The sequence below is a fragment of the Buteo buteo genome, chromosome 4 (assembly GCF_964188355.1).
Source record: "Buteo buteo chromosome 4, bButBut1.hap1.1, whole genome shotgun sequence".
Taxonomy (NCBI): domain Eukaryota; kingdom Metazoa; phylum Chordata; class Aves; order Accipitriformes; family Accipitridae; genus Buteo; species Buteo buteo.
The window spans coordinates 30,899,535-30,920,037 of record NC_134174.1 but is presented as its reverse complement, the minus strand read 5'-3'; the positions used below and the strand labels follow the sequence as shown (position 1 = coordinate 30,920,037).

At 39.9% G+C, this 20,503-nt stretch overlaps 2 protein-coding genes and 1 long non-coding RNA gene across 4 annotated transcripts; 2 read left to right on the top strand and 1 right to left on the bottom strand.

Moving 5' to 3' along the window:
- The first annotated feature begins 466 nt into the window (after positions 1–466).
- DNAJC9 (DnaJ heat shock protein family (Hsp40) member C9) lies at positions 467–12,696 on the top strand. Its single transcript, XM_075025442.1, has 6 exons — positions 467–699; positions 800–940; positions 1,146–1,400; positions 2,173–2,256; positions 3,034–3,178; positions 12,571–12,696. The coding sequence occupies exons 1-5, from the start codon at positions 520–522 to the stop codon at positions 3,151–3,153; spliced, it is 780 nt and encodes a 259-aa protein (XP_074881543.1). The 5' UTR covers positions 467–519; the 3' UTR covers positions 3,154–3,178; positions 12,571–12,696.
- FAM149B1 (family with sequence similarity 149 member B1) lies at positions 2,995–20,476 on the bottom strand. Of its 2 annotated transcripts, XM_075025440.1 has the most exons (15): positions 20,374–20,476; positions 19,272–19,364; positions 18,556–18,688; positions 17,525–17,667; positions 16,766–16,885; positions 15,997–16,167; positions 14,117–14,304; positions 13,723–13,853; positions 13,127–13,180; positions 12,552–12,664; positions 11,701–11,907; positions 9,750–9,876; positions 9,302–9,427; positions 8,229–8,310; positions 2,995–6,390 (listed from the first exon to the last, which is right to left on the bottom strand). In XM_075025440.1, exons 1-15 carry the CDS (start codon positions 20,421–20,423, stop codon positions 6,317–6,319), a joined length of 1,812 nt encoding a protein of 603 aa, XP_074881541.1. In that variant the 5' UTR covers positions 20,424–20,476; the 3' UTR covers positions 2,995–6,316. The 2 variants fall into 2 exon arrangements, with proteins under 2 accessions (XP_074881541.1, XP_074881542.1); XM_075025441.1 differs by lacking the exon at positions 13,127–13,180.
- On the top strand, positions 16,035–19,231 carry LOC142030042 (uncharacterized). The gene is made up of 3 exons (XR_012650073.1): positions 16,035–16,141; positions 18,677–18,759; positions 19,065–19,231. It is a non-coding gene; the product is annotated as an uncharacterized LOC142030042 (long non-coding RNA).
- Positions 20,477–20,503: the final 27 nt, after the last annotated feature.

Here is a 20,503-nt window from a genome sequence, read left to right as displayed (position 1 = left end):
GCCTTTTTTTTTTTTTTTTTTTTTTTTTTTTTTTAATTTACTGATGGGACCCGTATCCCAGTGCTCCTGGCTTTCTTCCTTCGCAGGAGAGCGCGTACCGAGCCCCCACGCAGGAGGCTCTCCCTCACACGCGGGTTCCCAGCCCGTCCCCGAGAGGGAGCGACGTGAACCCCAACCGCGCCCGGGAGAGGGACGGGGGAACTCCGCCCGGGTACAGCCCCCGCTCCAGGCACGTCCCCAGCTCCTGCCTTGTACCCAAGCCTGCTCCCCTTCTGCCAGGGAGAGCGGTTCGGGCAGGTCACGACAGCGAATCCCGAGAGGGCCGACATCGCTCCGGCGGGGCCCGGCCCCCCGCCGCGGCGCCGGTGGCTGAGGGCGGCAGCGCCTCAGCGGGGCGGCGGCGCATGCGCGTCGCGCCTTCCCGCCCACCTCTCGCGAGAGGTGGGCGGGGCGCGGCGGCGGTTGGCGCTCTTGAGGCGGCGGGCTGGCGGGCGGGGGCGGCGTCGCGGCGTTGGCGGGATGGGGCTGCTGGAGCAGTGCGAGGCCGCCTTCGGCTCCGCCGACCTCTACTGCGTCCTGGGCGTTCGCCGGGAGGCCTCGCCCGAGGAGATCCGCCGCGCCTACCGCCGCGCCTCCCTCCGCGTGCACCCCGACCGCGTTGAGCCTGATGCCAAGGAGGAGGCGACGCGGCGGTTCCAGGTGAGCGCGGGAGGGTGATGGTGGGCTCTGACTGACTGACTGGCCGGCCCGCTTCCTGACTGACTGACTGACCGATCGGCCGGTCCCCGTGTCTCTGCAGATCCTCGGCAAGGCGTACGCCGTCCTGAGCGACGAGGAGCAGCGCGCCCTGTACGATGAGCAGGGCACGGTGGACGAGGAGGGTGAGGCGCTGAGGGATGAGTGGGACTGGCAGGAGTACTGGAGGCTGCTCTTCAAGAAGGTGAGAGCCGGGCCGGGGTCTGGGAAGGGGCTCACCTCAGCGGGGGCAAACCCTACGGGAAGGGGAAGCCTGCTGCCTCAGACTTGTCGCCGTGTCTCCCTTACGAGCTTTGTGTAGAACACTGGAGGGGGAGGGGGTTATGCTGTCTTTGAAATTCTCCTGGTGAATAAAGTGTAACTCAAGAAGCATCACCTCTTTGCTTCAGATCACGGTAAAAGATATTGAAGACTTCGAAAAGAACTATAAAGGTTCAGAAGAAGAGGTAGCTGATGTCAAAGCAGCGTATATGGATTTTGAGGGTGACATGGACAGTATAATGCAGTCTGTGTTGTGTGCGGACTATACAGATGAACCAAGAATACGGAAAATCATAGAAAAAGCCATTGAGTCTGGAGAAGTTCCACGCTACAAGAGCTTTGTAAAAGAGTCTAAGCAGAAAATGACTGCAAGAAAGAGGCGGGTAGGTTCTATCAATCAGAGACCACGGAAAGCATTATTTATGATAAGTTTTTAATCTCCCTTGGTAGAAAGAAATGAAACTGTTCCTGAGACAAGTGTTTGCCACAGGATTGCTGGGTTACAGACCTTGCTCAGTATCTGATTTTCACATTTGGCCACCTGTGTTCTCTACCCCTGCCCCCCTGAAATTGTTGTGAAAGGCTGTTGAGTTGTAATAGGCTGTTGCCTAGTACTACTTTCTTTTATATCATTGTTATACACAGCGGTTTATTACAGTTAACCATGTCCCTGCATTTATTTACAAAGCTATGAGTTGCTGGAGTTAAGAAGTGTACACGGCAGAAATATATTATGCTTGCCTTTTGGCAAGTGTGAAATAAGATTCTGGACTAAATGGACTACTTCTCCAACCTGGGTTTATTTGGACACTTTGTAGAATATGTTATATGCACATCACAGTAACCTTTCTCTAAGTTAAAGGAAATGTAGTAGCTGTTAAGACAAAAAAAGTGTGGGTGGGGGGAACAGGGATAGGGGACAGGCATCACATTCAGCATTGTGAAAAAGCAAAAAACTGTTCTGCTCTACTAAATTGTGGAACCAGAATGGGCTTTCTTTGATTCCTCATTTGTGTCCAAACTTGGAAACTGTGTTTCCGTGCAGCTGTTTGTATACAGATTTAAAAAAAAAAAAAAAAAAGTGGTAACTACTAGAAGACTTTGTCAAATTACGTGCAAAATACTTCTTTTAAAAAAGGTGGTTTACTATTTTAGGCAGAAAAAGAAGCTAGAGAGGCAGAAAAGACTAAAGACGAACTGGGCCTTAGTGGAGAAGATGACTTGAAAGCACTGATTGAAGTAAGGCTTTTCTTATCTGTTAAAGACAATTACGTTACTGGCTTATAATTTTGGTGTCCCTGAGCATCTTTGTGTTTTGGATCCTTGCAACTCTTCTGGGTTCCTGAGGTTAAAACCTGACCTTAATGTTAACTATCTATGTACTTCAATAGTCAGTGTATGGTATGGATTTTATTACCTGCGTCCTTTTAAAAATGTACAAAGTTATTCTAATATCCTTATTGCATACACAAAATATTTAACTTCTTGTTTTAGGCAGTAAGATAGGGAGTGTTAATGATTTTTTTCTTTCTGAGGGATTCCATGAGGATGTAGAACTTGATAGGTCTTACTATTTTGCTTTTTTTTCTTTGGGATTGAGGAAAGAAACATACTGTTTACGTTCTGTTTTTCAGAGTGTTTTCTGTTTCTTCTTTCTTATCATCCAGTGGGCTTCCTAGAATGTTCATACTTTATCATTCCTTAAACTGTAATAGAGTTTTGGGTCTAAACTAGAAATTGTTTTGGTTTTCCTAGCCTTACATCATGAATTCTTATAGCCTCTCTTTACCTCTGTCTTGATACTTTAGGAAGTTAGGTATAGAGCCTAGAGTATACAAGTAGGCTTTTGCTTAACAGTACTATACTTTCTGTAGCTTGTATTCCCTGTTTAATACATTCCAAGACTTTATGTAGCTGTCTAACTGCAATAGAACATCTGTGTTGAGAAATATAAAAGTTTTGGGGTTTGGTTTTGGGTTGTTTTTTTGTTGTTTGTTTTTTTTTTTTCCTCCCCAGAGCAGAAATAAAGATCGAAAAAAGGAAACGGATGACTTTTTGGCCCAACTGGAAGCAAAATATGGGAGTAATGCTAAAAAAGGAGGAAAGAAGACTGCAGCCAAGAAAGGAAAGAAATAAAGAACTGTATAGGCTGAAATATCAGGTATCACTTTGTATGGGAACATGCAGATTTGGGAGAATTTCAGAGTTTTTCTGGGCTACTGTTTCGGAGTGTGTGTGCATCAACTTGCTGTGACTGGGAGGTATGACACAGAACCATCATCAACAAGAAAGACAAAGCATTCTGGTGCTATTGTTTAAAATCCTTTGGGTGCTCTTCAGTTAAGATCAAACAGATTCTTGACTAAAAGTTTTGTTACAGTGAGGAAGCAGTGTGATGTTTGGGATGGTGGTGCGTTTATTAAACTTGTGTTGAAGCACCTTCCTTCTAAACAGCTAATTTGTATTGGTACAGCTGATGGTAAAATGATGTAATCCTACACCTTTGAGAGTCTTTAATGCCGATTCCTGTGGTTTCTGAGTTGGAAACCTTGTATTTTTTGCTGTTCACACACTTCTTTTGTAACATACCTGCTGTTTTTGAAGGTCTTGCACTTCAGCCCAACAGGTGTTTTTCAGATATTCCAGTAGTTTTATAAAGATACTTTGGAAAATTGCAGACTTAATAAATGAAGAGTTCTTGCAGAATTCTGTGCTATGTTGCTTCTCCAGTCCTCTCTGTTTTCTAAGTAGCTGTTCAAAACAAACTGATCACGTTGACTCTTCTGACTGTTAAGTCAAGTAAATACTACATGCTGCTATAGCAGCTGAAAATATGGCTATATTGTTAACTGTGGCATATGTGCTCGTGATGCTGCATTAGATGAAAGGGCCACCTAGTGTTCAGTCTTTGATTGTCTGTGGCAGATGCCTTGGGAAGAATACGAGACTGCAGCATGTATATGACTATGCAGAAATTCTCTTACACACTGAGGTGAAGTAATAAACTTAAAAATCCACAGAACAGAGTTGGTCCTGTGTATTTCTAGGGTTTGTGATGTCACATGACAAGGAGTTCCAAAGCTTAGAAATGTATTGCATGTTATTTCAATAGCATCACAGTCAAGTCTGCTGTAGGATGGTAGTGATTAGCTACTTCATTGTATTTGTCAACACTTCTGTTATTTCAGAAGCAAATTGTTTCTGTAAGATGTGCAAATACTTTGAAGTTTTTTGCTTCAGCTGTTTTTAAACTATTTGACATAGTGTGCAGAGGCATAAATTTGAAGGGTAACTAGTTTTCAACTTACTATAGCTCAAAGGAATGAGCCTGGCTTTATCTTGTGGATCATTTTTCAAAGGCTTACGAGCCAGAGGGTGAACACTTACTTTTGAGTTGAAGGTCTTCATTGCCTCAGCGATAGCATTCAGGAACTGACTATTTAATAGAGCTTCCTGGGGCGAAGCTAGAGGTAGATGGTAACTCTGTTCCCTTTTACTTGGCTGCTTTGAAAAATTATCCTGATGCTGAGAGAGTACAGTATGTCCTTATGTTGCATAACATGTGGCCTGAACATTACTTCTACTGTACAAAATAGTTATCTAACAGCCAAGGAGAAGGCTCTGGTGTCAACCATTTGTACAGAAACCAAAAATTACCTTATGAGACTGCTTTCACTTTTTTAACACACTGACTACTCTAGGCTATAAAATAATACATTGTTTCTAGAAGTCTCTTCTAGTTTATTTATATATTTTTGTGAGTCTTATGCACTAGGCCTACAGAAAACTAATTTGGTCCCTGAGGAATGGCACTGATAGAAACGGGACGGTTATCTCCAGGTAGCTTGACATAACTAAATGACACACTGTACAATGTTCCAGTAGTCTTTAACTGTTAAGAGAAATTGTATTTTTGAAAGGGTTTAGTGAATGGAGGGCTCCCTTTAGCATCAATTTATCTCTATGCAAACTTAAGAGAAGTAGATTGAGACAACAGCTGCTTTTACCCTCTAGAAATGCAAAGGAAAGTTAACCCAGTTACATTTGCACAATTCTGCTTTGGCTTCTTTTCCCTTCTTTTTGATTACAGCATGCTTGGATCAACTGGACTCCTGCTAGCTTGCATAACTTAGAGTGGGGAAATAGGGGAGCCACTTCATAAAGAATACTGACAAGTCTTTTCCATTATGAATTGTAATTTAGGAAAACATTAATAAGGAAATTTAGGATTGTAAGGGAACAATTGGTTTTGTGCGGTGTCCTAACGTTGTTAAAATACAGTAAGTGGTTATCCTCACCTTGTCTTTACACTTACTTGCAGTCTGGCACTTTCTGTTTGGGAGTAAGACTTTCAACTAATAGTTTATTCTGAGAAGCTTGTACTTCATGTTTTTGCTGTATTTGGAGCCACAAGGACAACTACAGCTAATACGTCTGGTATGTTGTCACACAGTGCAGAACACATCTACTAAAAGCTACATTGCATCTGTGGGTTGTGGAACTTCCTGGTGGAGTACAGAAATCTTATATAACTGCAGGTATTGTTAGAAAGGAAGACTAACCTATTCCATGAAATTACCATAAAATATCTCACCAGGAAAATAATGTACTTTCTTTGAATACTGTCTGGAATGACTTGCAGGAAGAGACTCCTTTTTGCCTCTTAAACCTTCTTCAGCCACCAAGGAAGAGGTATAAGTATATAATACAGGACAAGTCAGTGGTGTGCTACTGCTAAGTGGTCAATTCTGTTCATCTGGTTTGCTACCTTATTTTTACACAACTGTGTTAATATCTGCTGCATTTACTACAGGATTCATAACTTGTCTAAGTTGAGTTGTAGAAGCAGTATCAGGTGCAGTGCTTGCTTCTGATAGCATATTGCTTTAAACATATAAATACAGTTTTAAAAAATTAAATTACTACCACTGTGGAAGGCCTGATTAATCTTCTGTAGAGCTAATGAAAAAACCAGCAGGTTCTGCAGCACCTGCCTGTAACAACATGAACCAGTCACAAGCCAGTAATGGGAAAACAGCAATGACTGAGAGTGTTTGCTAGATTTTCTAGGTGTTAGGCTTTACTGCCCACTGGAGTATAACTTTTTTTACTAGTAGAAAATGGAATGTTTAAGTAAGTATACCCCTTCTAATCTTTGGCAGCTGCTTCTTAGACTTATAAAAATAACTATTCATAAAGAAGGGTGTTTGAAAACTCTCTGTAAACAATGTTGACATTGCTGAGAATGAGAGGTGGTTCATGACTCTCTGGAGATGGATGGATACTTCTTCATGGCATGTCAGAACCCCTGTTTGTTTTTTGTGACTGATCCACTTCGACTGTGGGGTTTCACAGAACCATGCAGCTGAAGACCTAATAAATAGAGATCATGTACAACTTTAAAAATTCTGGCAGGTATTAAAACTAAGTACCAAATAAATCTCCTTTAGCTTAAAACTAAAATGCTTTTTATTTTAATATGTGGCTATCAACTGCACTGTGTTTAATGTATGCATGTTTGAGACATGTGACTGGCCTTCCCAAAAGGGGCAAAGTTTGTGCTTTCATAGTTGCTGCATTGCAGGGAACTACTGTATTCCTCGATATTTCACAAAATATACATGTAGACATGAAGTCTACAAAGTTCTTCTGCTGATTTCAAATTATTTTTTTTGTTAATACAGCGGCCATAAACCTCATCCTGCATTTAAAGATACTGGGGCTTTTTTTTTGGGGGGGGGGGGAGGAGAAGCAGATACTTATTTTTCAGTAGGAACCAATTGTTTCTTGTTTAAAACCAAGTTACTTCAGGTTAGTGCCTTTGTTGAACTCAAGCTACCTCTTGTACCACTTATATTAGTGGTAGCAGGCCATTCAGTTACTAAACAAGCTGAAAGACCCCTCCTGACCCCTAATAATCACCCATGTGCTTGCTACCTTAACCGTTGCATCTTCCATTAACTTTTGCAGCTTCAGTCCTATCTTGTTAGTATATTTTTATGTGGGGAAATTCTGACAACTCCATAAGGAATCCCAAAACCCTGTGATGAAAGAAATCCAATGTAACTTGTCTTGACAGACCTAGTTTTCAGAAAGTGCATCCAATCCCCTCTCTGTGCCACCCTTTCCAGGTGGAGGTGATACTTAGCATCAATACGAAGTTAACAGGGAGTGCTCCAGGTGAACTCAGGTGAGAGCTATAAAGATGGCATTCAAAAAAGCTGTTCTAGGGCACAAAAGTTAACTTTTGCTCTACTCTAATCTCTGAACAAAATCCCTCCCAACTGATTAGACTAGACCTTGTGTGTGCCATGAGGTGAGAAACCTAAATCTCTGAAGGTAAAGTTGAAACAAGTAAGGTTAATTGGTTTACTGTAACACTTGTGTACACAAGTGTGCAACTTAGTCTTGTAGCTTCCTACTATTAAAAAAGAACCACAACCCTGGTTGTGACTACATAGCTATTCTGAAGCATATACTAGTTTCAAAGTGTATTAACCATAAGCAATTTAAGGAGATGACTTTGCAGTGAAAGAAGCAAAACTGGAGGAAAGGGTATGCATGACATGCACAATAAAAATGCCTTCCTGCTGCCTTGGTACTTTGATCAATTAAAAATAAGTAATTTTAGCATAACCCAAAATTAATTTCATCTAAGTAACACTACAAAGTTCATCCAGTTGTTACAAATTAAACAGTACAAGCATATATTGATTTTGGAGCATGCATGCGAGTTGTACTGGTACAGTTACTAGCTTTAAAATATATTTTGAGTTGATCTACTGCAAATATAAGATCTAGTGCAGATCTAGTACAATCTCTTCCAGATACAGTGCAAGTAAGTTTCTTTTGGACATAATGCAATTTCTTTCAGTTGTATAGCTGAGCAGAAGAAAAATCCTTGGACAGAAAGTAGTTGTTGCTAGTTCCTGTTTAAATGGGCACCTCCTGTGCTTAACTTTGACATGAGGGGCATTGTGGCTGATTGTATTAAGTTTCCTTAAATGATTTAAAATACTAAGTGGTAGTAAAAAACCACACCCAAACATACTCTATATGCAAGTATGAAACTTGTATAATGGAAATTTTAAAACGTTAAATAGAACTTTGAAAAACCTCCTCAATGTAATTACCTACGTAGGCAATGCATCCAGGTCCCAAAAGCCTACCTCTTGCTTGATCTTATTAAATTCTATGACTGATCAGCATACCTGGACCTGTTGATCCTCTGCTTGTCCAAGATTGATTAGCATAATCAATAACAGTGCACGAACGGTGGTGCTGTGGATCTGGCTGAAAAGACAGTTCAAGTTATTTATCTTTGCATGAAAAGAATTTTAAACATCAAAATTATAATACAGTTATAAACTACTGAAGCATATATTACCTAATTTGTAATATGTTGTAACGGTCTAAGTAGAGCTTTTATGAGTTTAAGGAGGGTTAAATCAACTTTAGGAGTAGAAAATATACTTCTATAACACTCTTACTTAGAGTGCCTTCACCTGGCCCAGTGATCATTCTCACCATTTCTGGAAATTGTTCTGTTTCAAAACAGATTTTGCAAAGTTTGTACACTTGTAACTGTGAAGTCAGGTGTTGAAATTATATACAGAAACCGAACAAGCAGCTATTTAAAAGCAATTGTTGAAATTACAGCATTTAAAGCTTAGCTAAAAATACTCGTTTGATAGGACAAGATATTGGTTTCATGTTTCAATAAATTAAACCAAGAGTATTTGATACTGAAACAGACTGGACATTAATAGTACAGCAAACTTGTGTGAGAAAGCAATGAAGACTATCCTGCCCTTGTGTTTCTGAATACAGCTGCAGAAATGACTTCTTAATGTCTATACAAAACTTTAAAGCATCCTCTCCTACCCCACAGTTCTTAAGCCTTCACAGAAGATGCTAGATTACCAGTGTAGATGATAGTTCAAATGTTATACCTAGAGTAACACTTGGCTTTTCCCCTAAGCATCTCAAACTTGGAGTCTTCAAGAAAAGTGTAGTACTACCAGCTGCTTATAGGGAGGCTGTGGGGAGTGTAGCAAGATCATTATCTGTGAACAACTGACTTGCCCCATTTGTTTCAGAAGTGCCAAGCAATGATGTTTCTGCTAACCTGTGGGTATTTAATCAAATGGCAAACTTGATGAACCCCCTGGCACCAATCACCTACCTATGACATGTAGTTCTAGAGTAATGTTTACTTATGTTAATTGTCAAAGCACACTATTGAGTAACTAAGGATGATTTGGTATAATTTGCCATGCTTTACCAAGAATGCGTTGGTTGTGTTAGGCCTGGAGAAAGGATCAGGTAAGAAAAGCCGCTCCTGTAGCTGCTGGTGGGTATCTTCATGTGTTGTTACACTGTGAGCTCGACTTGAGTTCCCTCGAGATTTCTGCATTGAAGAATAACAGTTATGACTACTTCTTATTGCAGCAGTACATTTAAAGTAATTAGCCTAGGAATTAAAGCTAATTTTCCAAGTCAATCATTCTACACCTAGTTATGGGGAGGAAGAAAATTCTGGCATTAATTGGAATTAAAGCATTCAACTATGGGGGATGCTGTTAGTCAAAGTTGATATGGCATTTTTTGTGCATCTATTTCAGTTGCTGCCACTTACAAGATAACAAACAAATTGGAACTCTCCGGTTAGGTAATTTAATCAGCAGCAATTACAATTTTAGGCTATCCAATATTAAAATTGTGCCTATTACCGTTTGCTTTTGGGATCCTGCAGTGCTTGTTCGCTCTGCCGTGTTGGTGGTAGTAATAGGTGGTAGGAGATTATTTCGGCTTAGTGGCAGCGGGGAGGGCGAGGTCAGCTGCTCATGTGCAGTCAGACTGAAATGCACCAAAAGAACAGAAAAAACAAAGTTTAGATGTTTGACATTGTATAAACATACAAAGTTGTCAGTTTGGCATTATGTAGACAAACAATGTTAAAACTAAGAGCAATAGTTGCAGAATTTTGCTACAAGATGGTGGTGTTAAGGTGGTTAGAGATATGATTTAAAAGGAGTTCTGCAGCAGGTGAAGTTTGGTGGAAATCTTTTTCATCTATTAACAAGAACTTCTAGTTTTCTGAACGTTTAATATTAAGCATATAGGCAAAGCAAGTCTGAGAATGAGTACCCCAGCAGAAATCCTGGTAATGGGTGTATGTAAAAACTAGTTGTGATTGAAAAGCACCTCCTTTGGTGCATTTTGAAGAAGTATGCTGTGCAGCTGGTACTGCAGAATAAAGTTGCATATATATAAAGGTGTCTTTATGGACAGTTACCATACAATGGTAGAATCTTGTCTGCCTGTTCCCAGACATAGCATTATTTTCTGTTCTTTGTTCATAACCTTTAGGATGAAGTACTGCTTACTGCTAACTTCAGCCTAGCAGTTGAAGATAAACAGCAAGCCTAGAAAACAGCAGTGGGCCATATTTTAAGCAGAGCAACTAAAAAAGCTACATAATGCAAATGCATACTGTAGCTCTTTTACATACTACAACTGTCAAATAAAATGTCTTGGAGGTAAAACAAGGCTTCTACTTTCTCCATATTTTGTTTTAGTATTTGAAGGAACAGGTGCAAGGTGCTTTTAGAAGCCTTTTAAAAGGAGCTAAACCAATCTAATTGCACAAAATACAAAATTAATTAAGCATTAGTCACAGGAGGAATGTAAAAGGAAAAGTATTCTATTTTCTAGGTAGAGCCTTTTCACATGAAAGGTGTCTGTATATTACTATATGTTTGAAAAGTACTAGAATGAGCAAGAGGCCTTAGCTCTATACATGTTCTGGAGTTGACCGAAGGAAGGATGTTCTGTAAGAATACTTTAGAAAAGCTTCAAACTATAATCAGCATTTTAAAAAAAGACTTTCCTAGTGCTCTCTATGTACATTTAAACATAAATGGTAATAAAGGGGAGATGTTAACAATTGTAAAATAGATCAAAGCCTGAAGAAAGGGATCAGAAGCATAAAATATTGGAAGTAGAAACATCAGTTGTGAAGGGACAAGGAACAAGTCTCTAACTAGTACATGACAAAAAACCAACAGGCTAGAGTTTAGAGTTAAACTGCAAAACTAAAAGGAAACCATGTCAATTTACAATACATGGAATATACAAGTATATTAAAACCTGCATTGTTTCCTAATACCCTGTGGTCTCTGTAAATGACTACATTCAGTCAGATCATTATGCCAAACAAAAGTAAGATATTCTAGATGTGATTCTGCATTCACTGAGTTCATTAAGAGTCCTTTGGTCAGTCATAACCTATGTAAAAGGAGCACCTTCTTTATACCCCAGTGTGGGCTAGGATAGCAACAGGAAGTTTGACCTCCAAAAACTGTAGACTTTTAAGTTAATCTTGGAAATAGGCTATAGAAAAAGAAAGCTGATGTCGAGATGGTTGTATTTGCTGGACAGACTGAGGTCTATAGTTTGTGTGCAAAAGTACCTAAATATGTAAGTGATTCATTGAATCACACTTCATAGCATAGCAAACATCAACTTTAGCAACTCTGCTTTCTCAGGTGAGATTGTGCTTTAATGGGCAGATAATTTCTTCAATAATTCATGTTCTTTCTGTTCAACTGAATGCTTTTTGTATAAGCTGGGTTCTCTAAATCTGGTAACTTGTAGGGAGAAACTGGTTTTGAAACATACAGTCGAGTTCCCCTGAAGACATCGTCCACAGACCCAGGGGTCCCAGTACGAGAGTGGCTTGTGTTGATGGGATGCAGGGTACGTGGTGGTGGGTTTCGCCTTCTTGTGGAATGCGATAGGGATGATGTGCTGAGCTCTAGAGGACGATTTGGCCACACTCTGTTAGAGAGGATGGAACTGGAGCCTGGCCGTTTGTCATCCACATCCCTAACAAAAGAATTACAAAACCAAAAGAGATATGGTCAACATGGCAGATAACTATCCTGTTACCACAGTACTCATCTATCTACATCTGACATGAATAATATTATGTATGGATAGGGATAACACGTTTTCATTTTTTTACATAACTATATAAAGTAATTTACAGCAAAACTAGAAAAGAATAGGGGATGGAAAAGAAAAAAGAAGGCTTTTTTTTAAAATTGAACTATGAACTTTCTGATTGAAGATTCCAGTATAAAAGTAAGAATTAATCATAGAATGGATTAAAAAAACCCATACTGTAACCAACAGTTTTCACACCCATAGCCTAGATCTAACACAAGTCCTCTTCTAGGAACTGAGCAAATCAGTTTCTCTATCCCATTCTGAGCTTTATCTCTTTTCAGAATGTCAGTGCCAACAGTAATGCCACAGCCACTCACTAAGTGGTAAGCCAGCACCAATCAAACAGAAAACCTGTAATAGCAGTATACTGTTTCATACAGTACAAACAAATAAACAAACAAGCAGTAAAATAATTGAGAATTGCTTTGTCCAGTGTAGAAAATTATCTCACAATATTTTGGGTTGGATCCCTCTCACTGTGAGAGTGCTCTGCTCTACAACAGACAAGCCATAGTTCTTACAGTATTTTCTCTGTTACAGGCAGATTCCTTTGCTGTAACTGGATCCCATGTATCACCATCAAGCTATTTAGATTACGTTGAGAGCCAGTGCTTGACCCTTGAGAGAGATTTACCTGAAAGATTAAAAAATAAATAAGTAAATTACTGTTTGGCAGTGACGTGTACACATATTTACACATTTTGATCTTGTAAGTAATTTTGGAGGAAACGAATTAATTTCTTCTATGACATCCAGGTGTATACTCAGTTATATTATTTCTCCATCTAAGATAGGCATCTTAGTATTCCATTTTTCTTGCAAATGGTAGTGCTTAGAAAATGTTTCCTACCATGCTATGTCATACTTAGTATTTTCCAACTGAGCTTCTCATTTGCATGACAGGATCTTCCAACAATGGCTATAATCAGAAGCTTTACAAAACTGATCTTCAGTGTATGTTGACATTTTATGTCAAGAACAGAACTGCAAACTCCTTTCCTGGAATACAGACTGATCTGGAAAAACATTGAATTCCACCCACCGTAACGACAGCAAATAGAAAATACCAGAGTTTTAATCTCTCCAGCATACATACTTGAGGTGTTTTTCTCCTCTTTTTGCTTTTGCGGCCACATCTGGGTTTTGGGCACTACACATAGAGTAAGGGGAACATGAGGAAGAGGCAGGGGTAGAAATAAAGGAGAAAGAAATAAAAATAAATAAGAAGGAAAGAGTTGAATTAAAATGGAATAAACAGATAATGCTTTGGTGCTCACCACTCTAGGAGATTACACAGTCAACTTCAGTGTCTGAGAAAAGAAAACTGTTTTACAACTGCGCTGAGATTTGTCCTCTATTGCCTGTGAGTTAGCTATAGGTAAGCTAGTGAGAATAGGATCTCACAATTTAGTTCAAACGTTATTGAAATGTAGAAAGAACTACATCATTAACAAACAATAACCACGTGGTTGTCCAATACATATATAAAATACTAATTTTAAAGAGAAAAGTAGGAATTAAAACTTGCAAGGGAAGAATAACAGAACTTAAGTGTTAGAAAGGACAGTCAGCATTCATACAAAATCCAAACTAGTTACGTATCTAAACAGGCCCCTGATGTACTGATATGTTTGCTTAAGTAGCACTGTATTGATTTGTCCCTATGCAAACCAGCTGGCTAAAAATACTTACCAGGTTTGATGTCACTGAGGGCATTTTAGTTTGTGGCATACGAGGTAACAATGCTGGCAGAGGATCAAACTGCAAAGGGCTTCCAGCATCTGCTCTGATTGTTTCTACTGTTATGATATTTTTCTCATCATCTGTGCAAAGCAGGAGAGAATTCCTGTAAATACAGACTGTTGGCATTGCTAGCTGTGGACAGTGCTATTAATCCAAATTTTTTAAAGAGAGTCCCCTTAGACGCTAAGCTCTACTAAGTCTTTTGAAGGCATGTCTCACACTTAACAAAATAACCTTCCCCCACCCCAAAAAGATTATTCCCAAATACATCTCTCTCTCATTGCATCCTTGCAAAATTAACTGAAATGCCCTTTTGAATCTGCAGTTTAACTGTGATCCTTACCAGAGGCTGACCCTTCCCAGTGTCTGCAGATTAATTCTTCCATGCAGCCTAGGACTTCACTCCACACGTCATCAAACACAAATGTCAGCACAGAATCCTTCATGCAGGAAGATGGAGAAATAGGAGGAAACCCCAATTTCCGTCTACCAGAGGACAGTCCCATTTTCCTCTCATGCAACTCCTCCTCGCTGTAAAAATGTAAGCATTACTTGTACCACAAACACATTTTCTTTGTCTACTATATTTTGTTGCACTTATTTAATAGGATTAAAACATCAGCTAAGGCTGCATTCCTGTTCTATTTTCTCTTAAACTGAAATAGGTCAAGGCAGCTAACCGAACAGCTTGAAGACATTACTTCAGGAGAAGTTCTGTATTTATCACACAATAATTTTTTTCTGAGAGCTGATAGTTTAATAAACACCAATATCAAATAACAGTCTAATACTGAAAGCAGCAAGCTTCTGTACATTGGGCACTTGAACTGTTATTTCTTCCAGTATCTACCACTGACCTAAATGCAAAATGACTGAGACAATCACGTTATTACTGCACACCTTGGTTTCCCTGTACAGAATGACTATAAATGATACTTCATGAATAACAAGTAATTTACCAAGGAGATCAAAGTTCCATTTAAAAATAAATATTAATAGTTACAGTGATATTTGTTCATCACATTGTTAGACTCCATATCTAATGTCACTGCAGAATTCTGAAGACAAGAGAGAGGAATGTTACTACTCGTGACTGTTTAATGCCACTCTCAGCCTGCTGCTCTAACAGCCAGGAGGTGTTCAGGGCACAGGCTTAATTCAGTTTTAGACACTTAGATGTACTCAGTGAGAGGGGAGAAAAACTGTAATTCACAGCAGCAAGTGGCCTTTGCTGCAGACTCTTCCACAATGCAAGAGGTATTCTGAAGTGTGAAACCTGGAAGACAACTGCTGAAAAAAGTTTATGTTCATCTGCCAAAAGAAATGTTACAGAAGGGACAAAATAACACTGATACAAGAACATTTATTATGGCTTTCATATCGGCTCCCTGAATTAGTACTTAACATCAAAAAGCTACAAACCTTGGAAAAAAGGAGATACCAATAGAAAAAGCTATAATACTTCTATCATTATTTTACAGAGACAGCAATATTGTTTGCTGCAGCAATGTCTCTCTGGCCTGGTCAAAGCAAGCCACCTATCAATTCGAATCTCATGGTCCATGCAGCTAAGTGGCTTTATTTATTAAAACCAGTTGAGTAGTTAGCAACTGATAGCACCATCCAGAGTCCTTACCCAGGCCATATGTTCATATTGTTGGGTTGAATAAAGTAAAGGGGCAAAAAGGATCCTCTTTATGCCACCCTTAATCCTTTCTTCTTAAGATAAAAATAGCGGTAATTATTTCTTGCCAAGCATCAAATCCACTTTAATTATTAAATTACCACTGAAAATCTGGAAAGGTACAATTCCACCCAAAATGCTAGTACAAAATGAAAGCAGCACACTGCTGGTGCATAACAAACAACAATGAATTTGACTTAATATAAAAAATAAATGGCATTTAAACAAGTCTTATTAAATGCCAATACATAGCAGGCTCTTAGTTATGACAGAATGAACTATTTAAACCAGGCACAAAAATGGCTAGTATGAAAAATTACAGAAATTTGAGAGAAATAATTTAGCAAAATAAATTGTTCTAGGAAATGGATTGGGAGAATTCGCAGTGCCTTAGCAACCTCAGGCCTTTGAAAGTTCTCTAGAGGAAATATATAAAAAAAATAAATTCATCAAATACTTTATCAAAACCAAATATTTATGTCAACAGCAGGAATTCCAGGATACTGTTACTAGTTGCTATCTTAATATTCAATACCTACACATCTCTGCGGTCAAATGCTAAATATTCCTCCATTACGCCTTCAGAGACAATTACTCCATCTTCACCTTCTTCGCTCTCTGGAGAACACAAGGTCGGAGACTTGGAATGGTCAGCCTTTTTGTGAACGGGAGTAACAGAAAGAGGTACCTTCTTGCCAAAAACACTAAATCTGAACAGGTGACAGTTTTCAGAAAGCAGAAATGAAAATAAGTTGTTATTCCACTTCAAATAGCAGGATTTGGTGAACTGAGAGACAACATGGTAGTTAAGGCCAAGCAGCAGGGAGGCCAACAAATTACGCGTTACAGTAAAAACTCTTTTAGTTTGGATATTTTTAATTCTTGCTAAGGAACTTGAAACTTCAGAAAAAAAATCAAAGCTAATTAAAACAACATTCTAAAACATTAATTGATAAAAGTAGTACTAATGTAGTGCTTTGTATTAAGTTCTACACAAATTTAATAATTATTAACAATAAACCCAGCTGCAATACATACATATTCTTAAGAAGTCAGCAGCAGCAAAGGTATTTATGTTTACTGGCCAGTTTACTGTAGTTAGCAATAAGCACAGCTATGTAGTGTTGCTATTCTGAATGTGCTACTACTAGTTAAAAAAAGGGGGGGGGGGGAAGCGTGCTGTGTTGAAAACTCAGCCTAACAGAAAGGAGTTAGGCTTCACATTTTAAGAAGCCTATCACTGCAGTCCACTGAGAACAAAATTACCTTCCCACCTTGGTACGGTCTGGGTTAACCGCTGGTACTTACTCATTAGAATCTTTTTCTTGTGGTGCACTTGCACCTGAGGAACCTAAACTGCCAGAAGGTGAGCTTGAATACCATCCATACCCTTCATCTGTGGGGATCACTATCTGCTTCCCCACAACCCTGCCATGGCAAAAGCAAAGGATAAATAAATCAGAAAATGTTGAAAGTAAGATTATTGAAGTGTATAAGAACACACAGCAGCAAATCGTATAAATTCTGTAGGGAAGCTATGCAGTTTTCTTGGTGATAGTTAAACGTGCTTGCAGGAGTTTTCCCCAGTACAGATTGCTTTGAGTCAGGTAAATACATTAGGAAAATTTTGCTGGTTTTTTTTATGCTCTGCTAACTGTAAGACTTTTGAATATGGACAAAACTGTTCAAGTACACATAATGAAGATTTAAAAGTTAAGTTTGCAGATGGCCATAAGGACTGCTCAACTAGGGTAGGAGGATTTTTAAATTATTTTAAGCACGTGGCTTTTAGCTATACCATACATCTTTTCTAAGAGAATTTTGATATGTTAAGGCCAAGTCAGTTGCAAATAGCAATAATCCTCTGGCAAGGAATCAAATGTGAGATGGCAAAATGTTTATTAATGACAATGGCAGGCAGGCTACCAGAGCAATCTTTTTATCTCTGTCTACTATATAATTGCATAAAACCACCCTGCTACTATCATTGTTTTAAAAGCAACTGTTTCCATCCCTACCCTTTTATAACTCTGTGATGGTACTAGCATTAGTTGATTAATAAAATACCTGAGATGAAGAAAGTTGGATGTCCACTGGTGGCATTCTTCCCGCAGTCCCTCAACATGCACATTTTCCTTCTGCTCATAGAGAAGCTCATCAATTTGTCTGAACATTTGCTGAACTTGTTGTGTGGCAGCTTTATCAAATTCCTAGAAAGGAAAGTTATCCAATAAATACCTAGTGAATAGCATTTGGAGGGTTTTTTTAATTGAATTTTTTTACGATTGAAAAAGACAACTATTTGTTTAAAGCTTAGCGGGGACTGATTTAAACAGTTCTATTTCTTTTGCACAGAAAGACATTAACTTTAAATAACTTCCCCCCGGAGATGACACAGACTGCTGTTAAGACTGATGGTAGCTATGTAAAAAGCTTACATTGACACAACAGAAAAACTGTTAAAACATTTTGAAATATCTGTATTATTATATTAAGTTAAAGACATAGTAATTTACATCAAAGAAATCAGAACAGGAGGGATAAAATTCAGTGACATTTTAATGAAATGGAAAGTTTGTTGCCTGCAACGTCCACAGACAACAGCAAAACAGAAAGCAACACAGACCGGTGTGAAACACTGTGAAAGTGAAGGATGCTCAGGACCTTTGTTACATGTTCTCATGTAGCTAGAAAATGGGGTCGGTTCTTGGGTAATGTAAATGTAAACAGTTCCATCTCGCCTCACAGAAAGCAACAGCATGCTTTGTTTTGGTAGATGGAGAATAAAACAAGTATTTCTAAATGAAAATAATATTTTAGGGGCTTACCATATTTTGAGAAACATGTAAGTATGCAGATGTTAGATAAACTCACACCAAGTGTCTGAAAGTCATCCGCTCATGTTTATGATTCCACAATAACAGCATTTATTATGTTGTATAGACACACTTAGGCATTAAGTGATTTGGATTTCCAAAGTTATGATTTATTGACAGATCCAATCCTCATTTTTATCCTGAAATATATTTGCAATGGTATTTCAAATGTCCTTCTACTCACTGTGCTACATTTAGTTTGGATGATTACATGCTACTCACATCATAGCCCCAAGAGAAGACTGAGCTGTCTTCAGTGGAGGTGTTGGCGTAACTCTGACTAGCAGACCATGAATTCCCATGATCAGCTGGAGTAACAGAAGGGTGATCTGATTCCTTCCAGATTTCAGACTCCCTGAAGCGCACATGTTGACGAAAAAAAAGGAAGCAAAAAACCCCAACAATACACAATGACAAATAAAGTGGGTAAGTAAACTTTTCTTTCTGTACAGAAAAGCATAGATATATCAGAAGAGGTCTTAGCTATGATAAGAGTGTTCATAGGGTAAATATTTACTTCAGAGGCATTTAAGCAGAAGCCATAGTACACAAGTAATTGTAACAACTATAACTCCTAATAATCTCAATGACAAAGTAAGTCTAGAGGTCAAGCAAAACGTAGATTTTCTAAAAATAATCTCAGTTAAACTGCAGACTATTTCTAGTCCTGGTTCTACACCACTCGGGAATTATTTTTATCTTTTCTCCTCTTGTTTCTATCTTAAAATTAGATGACCTGGGCTATTTGTGAGCTGGGAACAGAACACATCTACACACTTTTTATTATTTCCAGAATAGGAGGGACATGTTCTGCACTGATACAGATCTGAGGTAAAGCCTAAGCCTACTAACTGCATCACTTCTGTAAAGATAATGCAAAGGTGCCTGCGTTTGCCATTGTCTCCAGACAAAGATTCATTTTATGTGATGACAAGTACCTTGAGATCTGGCCATCCTTTTCAGTCGCAGGTGTGGCTGAGCACACCTCAGGCAGTGGATGATGCCGCAAGGCATGTTTTGGAAGTCCTTGTCTAAAACAAGAAGTTGGAACTTGACATTACTTACAAGAATAAACATCTACAGAGCTCCCAAGTTTTACAGGTTGGGGGGGGTTTTCTGCTTTTCAAGGAATGCACTAATTTGCATACCAGAGCTCATTTATTATTATTAGAAGGCTAATTCTTGTTACCAAAGCTTTAGAATTAAGGTATCAGAACTAACTCTAGGCTAAACATGGACTTAAACGTCTTTGCTTAGAAATCAGTGTCTTCCTTTAAAAGTAAAATGTTGTTGCAAATTGATCTACAGCTCTGTAAAAGCAGATATGATGTCGTTACCCCTGTAGGAGACTTACAGTCAAACAGAACAAGGGTAGCCACCAAACTATGCACAGGCAAGTTAGGAGAAACAGCATTCTCTGTTTTTTGTTTTGTCAAAATATCAAGGAAAGAGGGACAAGAAAAGTCGCAGTAGTTGGAGAGTGAGCAAGTGAGCAATAAGTGCAGGAACAAAAAGCAGCTAACTACCAAAACCTACGTGTATTTGTTTAAACCTCTCGCCCCCCGCCTCCCCCCCCCCCCAAAAAAAAAAAGCGCCTAGGCACCAGTTACCTCTTGGGTCAAAAAAAAAAAAAGAAAAATTAGACAAGAAGAGGGATTTAAGTACGTTCTCTCACACCTGTGTTTTTTCGAGCGACGAGTACGCTCGCTGGCCGGGGTCGGTGCAAACGCGTGGCCGTGGCTGCCCTCGGGCAGGCCGCCGCCCCGCGCTGAGGCACCGGCTCCGTACAGCTCCGCGTTAACGAAACCCGGCCCGGCCCAGCATTACCGCCAGCCGGCGGCTCCGGCTCCCCCGCCCCGCCCGGGGTACACGCGGTCAACGGGTGCCGCTGCTCGGCCGCTTTGTGTAGGCAACGGGGCCCGGTTTTCGGGCTGAGGGGGAGTGCGGGCGGGCAGGCCCGAGCGCGGGGAGCAGGGCCCTGGGCGGGCCGGCGGGGAGCGGGACAGCGGGGCCGGGGAGCGGGGGGGGAACACGACTCACATCTCCAGAGCGCCGGGAGGCACCGGCTTCCGCGCGTATCGCGAGATCATCCTCAGCTCCGCCGCACCGCCGCCCGCCGCCGGCCCGCCGCCGCCGCCATGACGACGCCCCACCCCCGGCGAGGCGGAGC